We start from the raw sequence: 8,982 nt of genomic DNA on the forward strand, positions 1-8,982 counted from the left end.
CTCTGGGTTTTAACACAATCAATTTGAAAACCAAGCCAATACAGGGGAATCTTTAATTGCCATTACTATCACACCTCCTCAGTGGAAAATGACTCATGAGCTAAACTGACCCAAGCAAGTGACAGCATCAGGCCCCGCAGCCCAGCTTCCTGGACCTCTTTAGGGGGCAGACCAGGAGACATTGTTCTTCTCTGCACTCCCTTTTGTTCTCTGGTCCTGAGCAGTTTCTAGGCAAACATTTCCCCATGAGGCCTTAGGGCGCTTCATCTGACCTTGGCTCCCTATGTCAGAGCTTTTTCTTCCATCCAGCAGTGACTTTGGACTGAACATACTGCTTCATAATGGTTTAAGACCTGGCTTCAGAGGTTGACTCAGGCACTTGCTAGCTTTTTGGCCCTGCCTGCCTCAGTTTCCTCATCTGTAAAATGAGGGAGTTGGGCTTGGTCTCCTTCAAGGGCCCTAAATCTGTGATCCTATGATTGCCCAGTGCTCTGCCCCCGGGGAGCTTGGAATCCACTTCCCTTCTTCTCTGTGGTGTCTCTAGGAGCAGGGAGGGGTTAAGATGAATCCCTGTTTCTCCTGTCCAACACCCCCTCCTGTTTAGCTGTGACCTTGAGTGAGTCATATGAGAATAGAATCTTCTGATTCAGAATTGAAGGAGACCTCAGAGGACATGTAGAAGAAGAAACTGAGACTCAGAGGAGAAAGGATTTTGCCAAGGTCTCCTGGTAGTAGGCTTTGAAGCAATGATTTGAATGCAGGTCTTCCAACTCCCTGCTCTGATTGAGAGCAGGCGTGCTCTCTCTTCCCTCATGCTGTCTACCTCATGAGGCCAAGGCAGGCAGAGAAACATGAAGTCCTGTTGTTATTTTCCTGCAGGTTTCCATGTGATCCCCACCATCTCCAACATCGTCCCTGAGAGCTGCCTGTTGATTGTGGTGGGGCTGCTGGTGGGGGGCCTGATTAAAGGAGTCGGGGAGAGCCCACCCGTCCTGGAGTCAGAAATCTTCTTCCTCTTCCTCCTGCCCCCCATCATCTTGGATGCTGGCTACTTCCTGCCCCTGCGCCCCTTCACAGAGAACCTGGGCACCATCCTGATATTTGCCGTGGTGGGCACGCTGTGGAACGCCTTCTTCCTTGGTGGGCTCATGTATGCCGTGTGCATGGTTGGGGGCCCCCATATCAATAATATCAGCCTCCTGGACAACCTGCTGTTTGGCAGCATCATCTCAGCCGTGGACCCGGTGGCAGTGCTGGCCGTGTTTGAGGAGATCCACATCAATGAGCTGTTGCACATCCTTGTGTTTGGGGAGTCCCTGCTCAATGATGCCGTCACCGTCGTAAGTGTGGGGACCAGGGTCTGGGGAGGTCGGTGGGGGGAGGCCCTTCAAAACCAAATCATATTTCAGACACACACAGGTACACCATGCAGGGCCCTGTTCTTGATGTTGGAGATGCAAAGAGATATAAGGCACAGACTGATCTTGAGGACCTTATGACCTGATGGGGAAGGACAGACCTAAAGAAGTTGGTACCCAAGGGCAGGAGGAAATATTGGGCCAAGGAGAGGTCTTTCTTTGGGGCTGGTAGTGTTAGGAATGGTTTCCTAGAGGAGAAAAGAGGTAGCTCTTGCAGGAAGTCAAGGAAAAGACACTTGGTTGTGGCCATAGGGCATGGAAGAGCTGTCAGGCAGGAGAGGGCAGGATGGGAAGCACCAATGGAGAATAATCTGCCTGGGCCGAACATCCCAAGTACATGGGAGGGAAGGCCTCCCAGGGTTCCTGGAGCCAGCAGACAGGAAAGGGCTTTGCTGTCATGGTCAGGAGGGTCCTAGGCAAGAGCTTACCACGATTTGGACAATGGAGTGATGGATGGATTCAAGAGGGGATAAAGTGGAGGTCAGAATTTGCTTAGCAGGCCCTTCCAGTAGATCCAAAGAGAAGAGGCATGGTCTGAGCTTGGAGAGGAGGGAGGAAGAGGTATTCTGGAAATAGAACAGCCGGGATTTGGGAGCTGATTGATGTACAGGGACATACCCCCTCCTGTGCTAGTGTTTGAGTCCTTGCAGAGGACCCAAAGCTATCAAGGATAGCAAATGAATTGGAGTACAAGACCCAGAGCCCCAAAAGATCTCAACAGGCTACAACACTTGGCCTAGTCTGGTGAACCCAAAGAATGGGCCTGGGATGGAGGGCAGCAGTGATGGTCCTATCTGGCATCTTTTGCCCTGGATGGGCGCTGCTCCCCAGGGAGGAGACACAGAAGCTGGTGTGATGGAAACATGTGTTAAGCAGGCTAGTTGAAGAAATTTGGGGTGTTTGATGCAGAGATAGAGAGAAAGCATGAGCATGCACGAGAGAGAGAGAGAGACTCCCTGGAAATGTCATCACTATTTTCAGATATTTGAAAGGCTGTAGTGTAAGATCACACATTCTGGGAGGCCCCCAGTGTTAGAGTGAAGATTAATAAGGTAAGGTTACCCAGAGGTGCATTTTTTGCTCAGAATACTTCATTAGAGCTGTCCATGAATAGAATAGGCAGCTTTTTGGGGTAGTGAGTTCCCCATCTTTAAAGGTGTTCAAGTGGAAACTGTTCAGTCTCTTGTTAGGAATGTTGAGGAGAAAGAGATGGAGGGAGAAGAGAATGAGAGCCTCGAGGATGGCTGGGTCACATGCTTTCTGATCTCCCAGCTGGAATCCTATTTGAATCCTCTCTACTTCTTATCTCTGCCACAGGAGCACTCAGGAAGGCCAGTGGGGTTTGACTGACCACAACCTTCACCTCCCCTTGCTCAGTGCTCCGGACTAACAGTAGAGAGGCCTTGGCCTTATGCCGTCCAGGTTACTCTAGGAAAGAGCCCCTGCAGAAGGATGATGCCCAGAGACCCCTCGAGTCTCTGAGCAGGCCTGAATCATCGAAGCCTAAGGTTCAGTCATACTTTAGCCATGGTGAGAGGGGAAAAACTGCCCCTGGGGACATAGGACAAAGAATCTGCTTGTGTCCCCAGACACCCACAGAAGAAATGAGAGAGTTGCATAGAAAGAAAGAAAAAGGTGGGGAGCACTGAACCCAGGGGGCGTGGGCTTTGGTAAAGAGTGGCAGGGACTCTTAAAGATCATTCCTGTCTTCCCCCTCCTCCCAGAGTCACTGGGGCAGTGACACACAAATGGATGGACAGGCATTTCTTTGGCAGAGAGACTGTAGCTTCCAGGTAGAGCCCTGTCCAGTTTAGGAGGGAAAAACCCAACCCACCCTGCTAATTTCCCCATATTGGACTAGAGTTGGCAGGTTTGGCTTCTCATTCCTGCTAAGCTTCCACACCCTCATCTGTCAAATGGGTATCAGTGGCAGCAGCTGTGTTGTAATGGAGAGAACCCCTGGGCCAGGGCTGGGTGACCTGCGGCAGGATTTGTTCTGTAAGATTTGGATTCAGTCGAGAGGCCATGCTTGAGGATCTTGAAGGCCACATGTGGCCCTGCCCCTGCCCTAGACAGTTGGTGTCACAAGGCCTGAGTTATGTATCCTTAGGGGCCTCAGTTTCCTCATCTGTAAAATGAAGTTAGACTATGAGTGAAGTACTGGCGTGACTTGCTTTTTTTGCTAGACGTGCTTTTTGTTCGAATCTCTGATCTTGAGATAAACTCATTAAAGTTGGACCTGAGGGATGCTGACCGTGCAATGAGAGCCCTTGGTTTACAAGCAGAGGGCCTGCATGTGCATTTAGGAGGGCTAGAAATGGGAGTTTCCTCTCCCCCCAGACCAAAGCCCAAGCTCTGCTAACACATGTTACAACTGGACTTGGCGCCTAAAGACACTGAAAGAAACCACTGTATGCAGCCAAGCGTGCACGGCCCAGAAGTTCTCTCTTGTAGTTACTGCCCAGCAAACAGCAAGAGGATTTGGATCCCCATTCCAAGCAACCCAATCCCAGCCAAGTGACCAGAAGGACTCTTTTTAGGGGAAAGACGTGAAAGGACACAGCTACTTCAGAAGCCAGGGTGCCCTTAGGTCGTGCTCTGTTAACCGGCACCACGCTGGTCCTCGGCTCCACTTCTTTAACCCTTACCATCAGGGACAGACTCGGCTGGATTCTTTGCTGATTTCCTTAAAATGTTTGTATATATTTTTAAAAGGAGAACAGGCCACAAATGAATATGATTACTGTGGGGAGGAGATGAGATGAGGCAAGATGACCTCTCAAGGCCCTCCCCGGTGTTATAATGTGCTCAGCCCGGCTCTGCTCATGGAGCTCCCAGGATTATGTCCTGAGGACCAGGTGAAATCCCTCTGGATCATGGTGGGTCCTGAGGATCACAGAACTCAAGTGGAAGAGACTTTAGAGACCAGCTAATACAGCCATGTTATAGATGGAGAACCTTGAACCCCAAAGAGGGGAAATTACATGGCTAAGGTCATGCGGGTAGTCGCTAGTGGGGCCTCTATTTCAGGGCCTCAGACTCTAAAGCTGCACCACTCTGCCTTAGAATTATGAGGTACTGAACAGATGACAGCTGAAGAAATGGCCTCTGTTATTGCCATTGATGCCGGTGGTGCAGTGGATAGCACAGGAAGACCTGAGGTCAAATCTGGCCCCGGACACTTCCTAGCTGTGTGACTCTAGCAAGTCACTTAACCACTGTTTGCCTCAGTTTCCCCATCTGTAAAAGAGGGATAATAATAGCATCTACCTCCCAGGGTTGTTGCAAGGATCAAGTGAGATATCATCATCGTAATGTGCCTAGCACAGTGCCTGTCACACAGCAGATACTGTGGGCATGTTTATTCCCTTTTCTTACTAGGAACAGAGTCCTGTTCTAGAGCCCTCTGGGAAGAGAATCTCAGAATGTCAGAGCTAGATGAATGCCTGGAACATAGAATGTTAAACTAAATGAGGTGGTTAACCTAGAAGACCCTAGAGATCCATTCTAGCAATAAATCTATAGAGCGTAAAGGCTATAAGAGAGCTTAGAAAGTTAAATTGTCAGAGCTGGGAGGGCCTTAGCACCCAGAATGTCAGATCTGGGAGGGTCTTAGAACCCAGAATGTCAGATCTGGAAGGGCCTTAGAACCCAGAATGTCAGAGCTGGGAGGGCCCTTAGAACCCAGAATGTCAGAGCTGGGAGGGCCCTTAGAACACAGGATGTCAGGGCTGGGAGGGACCTTAGAACATAGAATGTCAGAGCTGGGAGGGACTTTAGTACACAGGAGGTCAGAGCTGGGAGGAACCTTAGGACACAGGAGGTCAGAGCTGGGAGGGACCTTAGAACGCAGGATGTCAGGGCTAGGAGGGCCCTCAGGACACAGGATGTTAGAGCTAGAAATAAAACATCTAATTCAACTCCCTCATTTTACAGAGGAGCATCCAGAAAACCAGAAGGAGAAAGGGATTTGTCTGAGGTGGCAGAGCTAGTCAGTGGCAGAGCAAAGCCCAGTGCCCGGCCCTCTGGCCCCGGCCTAGCCCCGCCAGCAGAGCAGGCATGCCTGCCGTCTTTGCTGAGCTTTGCCCCGGCTTCCCTAGGTGCTGTACCATCTCTTTGAAGAGTTTGCCGGCATGGAGCAAGTGACCATCGTCGACATTGTCCTGGGCTTCCTGAGCTTCTTTGTGGTGTCGCTGGGAGGGGTGTTTGTGGGAGTGGTCTACGGCATTATCGCGGCCTTCACCTCCCGCTTCACCTCCCACATCCGGGTCATCGAGCCGCTCTTCGTCTTCCTCTACAGCTACATGGCTTACCTGTCAGCTGAACTCTTTCACCTGTCTGGCATCATGGCGTGAGTCCCTGGGCCTAGGGCTCCCTGTCACCTGCTTTGGGGGGAGGCTGCCCACTTCCTGAGTGCTTAGCACATTGTGGACCTGATCTGGCCAAGGAAGTGCCCTCATGGCCACAGCCTCTAGCTGAAGAGGATAGGAGTTTTCGTTCAGTCTCAGGGGATGAGGTCACATGGTTGAAGGGGGAGGGGGAGGTTGCCTAGGAAGGGAGGCCCCAAGTCCTGCATTTCCCCAGACCCTTAAGGGTGGGAATGAGAGGCACAGTGTGAGCAGATGTCCCAGAAGTCAGAGTTGGCACAGCCCCCTCATTTTACAGATCAAGAAACTGAGACCCCAGGAGGGTGGGGAACTTGGCCAAGGTCATGCAGGGGGCGAGTAGCAGGATCTCTGGCTTCATGTCTCCTGCTGAACGACTAGGAGATGTTGAAGAAGGCTTTGAGTGAGGAGACCATCACGTAGTGTGAGCAGAAATAACATTTTAGTTGGTGCTAGGGATAAAGTGTGATCCATTCCATTCAGCAAGCAAGCATTTACAAGTCACCTGTGGTGTGCTCAGCCCCGTGCTAGGCACTGAGAACACAAAGACTTTGCGGGAGAGAGGTGGGAGATGCATGTCTACGTAGTAATACCAGCAACAATAATGACTAGCATTTAGATATGTTTTAAGATTGGCAAAGCATTTTATATCTTATTTGAGTTTTACAGTAACCCCAGGAGGTATTTTGCAGATAAGGAAGCCAAGGCTGCCCAGCTGGTATGAGGCAGAATTTGAATTCAGGTCTTCCTGATTCCCGATGCAATGTTCTCCCACTATACATCAATACAAAGTATACCATGTGATTGCAGAGGAATGGAATGTCCTAGTGAGCAGAGAGATGAGAAAGGGCCTTGTAGAGGCCAGGATGGGGGGGCCTGCCTCAGAGTCAGCCAGAGGTTCTGCCAAGCAGAGGTGAGCAAGGGGAGCCCCGAAGGTCTGGAGGGAAGGCACAGAGCTGGCTGGCTGGCCTGCAGTGGCAAGTGTGTGAAAGGCAGTCCTACCAGTGGGACCACAGAGGCCGCTTCTGGGGATCTCGCAGTGCCAGGTGAGATGCCCTTGGGGGCATGGGACATGGTCTGAGCTTGAAGGAGTTGAGTCAGAGGATCTGGGTTCAGATCCTGCCCCCGTGTGATCTTGGGTAAGGCCCTGTCTTTCCTTTCTGCCTTAGTTTTCTCATCTGTAAAGTTCAGAGGTGATCTTGTTCACCTTGATGCCTCGGTCTGTCCAGCACAGATCTGTAATCCTGAGATGCCCAGGTGGTGGCAGAGGAGTAGAGAGAAGGGGCGAGGTGCGATGCCCCGGTGGTGGCAGAGGAGTAGAGAGAAGGGGCGAGGTGCAAGAAAAGGATGGATCACAGCCTGCTCCTAGCTGGCATGCCTAGGTGAAATAGAAAGAAGGATCCTCTCAGGAGGAGACTGTAGAGGACTTTGGTGGGCATTTGAGGCTGAGCCTTTGGCTAGTCACTACACAAAGCCAGTGGGAAAGTGCCCCCCAGCCCTACCACTAAGGGGAAAGCATGATCCTGCCCTCAGAGACCTATTTTTCTTTTTGGAGGGCAGTTGGGGTTAAGTGACTTGCCCAAAGTCACACAGCTAGTAAGTGTGTCAAGTGTCTGACGCTGGATTTGAACTCAGGTCCTCCTGATTCCAGGGCCGGTGCTCTATTCACTGCACTACCTAGCGCCACCGCCCCCCCCCCCCCCCCCCCCAGACCTTGTGATCTGGCTGAGGTGCCTCAGCCCTCTCCTGAGGAGAGGGACAGAACCCCACAGGGGAGAGGGATGAGCACCCTCTCTGTGGCTGATGACCACAGAAGAAGTGTGCTTACCTCGCAGGACGGGGCTTGGAGGGCAGGGGAGCCCATCAGAACCAAGAAAGCCAAGGAGGGCTCCTCTAGGAAGGTTTCTCTGGGATCGGGGACCCATAGCGCCTGTCTCACAATGATCCTAGGAGGTCGGGCTGTTAGTCTCCATTTACAGAATGTAAGCTTTTCCAGGGCAGGAACAGCTTCCTTTGTTGTTATTGTATCCCTAGGACAAAACATGGCACGTGCCAAGCGTTTGTTGGGTTCCATTGGATTTGAGTAGAATGGAAAAGAGAGTGACAAGACCCCTGTAGCCATGGGAGATGAGGCCCTGCCCTGCTCCCAGCCAGCCCCTCCTTTCTCCTCCCCATCTGCCCCTGGGGCCCTGCCTGTGGATGCCTTGATGCTTCCTCCAGCCCTCTGTCCTCACAGGCTCATCGCCTCAGGGGTGATGATGCGTCCCTACGTGGAGGCCAACATCTCCCACAAGTCCCACACCACCATCAAATACTTCCTGAAGATGTGGAGCAGCATCAGTGAGACCCTCATCTTCATCTTCCTGGGCGTCTCCACTGTGGCCGGCTCCCACCACTGGAACTGGACCTTTGTCATCAGCACGCTGCTCTTCTGCCTCATCGCCCGAGTGCTGGGTGAGCGCCAGAGTCTGCACAGAGAAGGATGCCTTAGCTCCTGAGGAAACTTAGTTCCTAAGGCTAGAGTCCAGGAGGTCGGCCCCTCCTCCTGAGCTCAGCCTGAGGGAAGAGAGCCCTTCAGTCGGACCCTGAGGCCTCCAGGGAGTTTAGGAATCCCCTGGGCCCTGACTGGGGTCAACAGAGCTTACAGTCTCTTTGGGAAGAGAGGATACACATACACACTTGACTCAAACATGTGAACTAATAGCAGTACAAACCAAATGAGTTCCTATGGCACCAGAAAGCCCTGACCTAAGGGCAGTTAGGTGGCACAGTGAATAGAGCACCAGCCCTGGAGTCAGGAGGACCTGAGTTCAAATCCGGCCTCAGACACTTAACACAAAAACTAGCTGTGTGACCTTGGGCAAGTCACTTAACCCCAATTGCCTTGCCTTCCCCCCTCCAAAAAAAACAAAAAAGGAAAGGGGGGCAGGGAAAGAAAACCCTGACCTGGGGATCAGGAGAACTGAGTTCTAAGGCCCTCGAACCTACCTTCTGAGGTCTTCAACTTCAGTTTCTCCATCTGTAAAAGGAGGCTCTTAGAGAAAATGGTATCTCAGGGCCCTCCCAGCTCTGACGTTGTGTTCTAAGTTACTTCCTAGCTCTGACATTCTGAGTTCTAAAGTCCTTTGCAGTTCTGACATCTTGTGTTCTAAGGGCCCTCCCAGCTCTGACATCCTGTG

At 51.7% G+C, this 8,982-nt stretch overlaps 1 protein-coding gene across 1 annotated transcript in view; it reads left to right on the top strand.

Moving 5' to 3' along the window:
- Positions 1–8,982, top strand: part of SLC9A1 (solute carrier family 9 member A1) — a 77,165-nt gene that overhangs the window by 61,668 nt on the left and 6,515 nt on the right. Inside the window, exons 2-4 of the mRNA XM_069079300.1 lie at positions 880–1,340; positions 5,519–5,769; positions 8,040–8,257. Coding sequence (XP_068935401.1) covers positions 880–1,340; positions 5,519–5,769; positions 8,040–8,257 — 930 coding nt within the window. The remainder of the gene's footprint in view (positions 1–879; positions 1,341–5,518; positions 5,770–8,039; positions 8,258–8,982) is intronic.

This window comes from Petaurus breviceps, unplaced genomic scaffold (assembly GCF_028583685.1).
Source record: "Petaurus breviceps papuanus isolate PSGF00001 unplaced genomic scaffold, PetGlider_PUasm1.0 91041, whole genome shotgun sequence".
Classification (NCBI taxonomy): domain Eukaryota; kingdom Metazoa; phylum Chordata; class Mammalia; order Diprotodontia; family Petauridae; genus Petaurus; species Petaurus breviceps.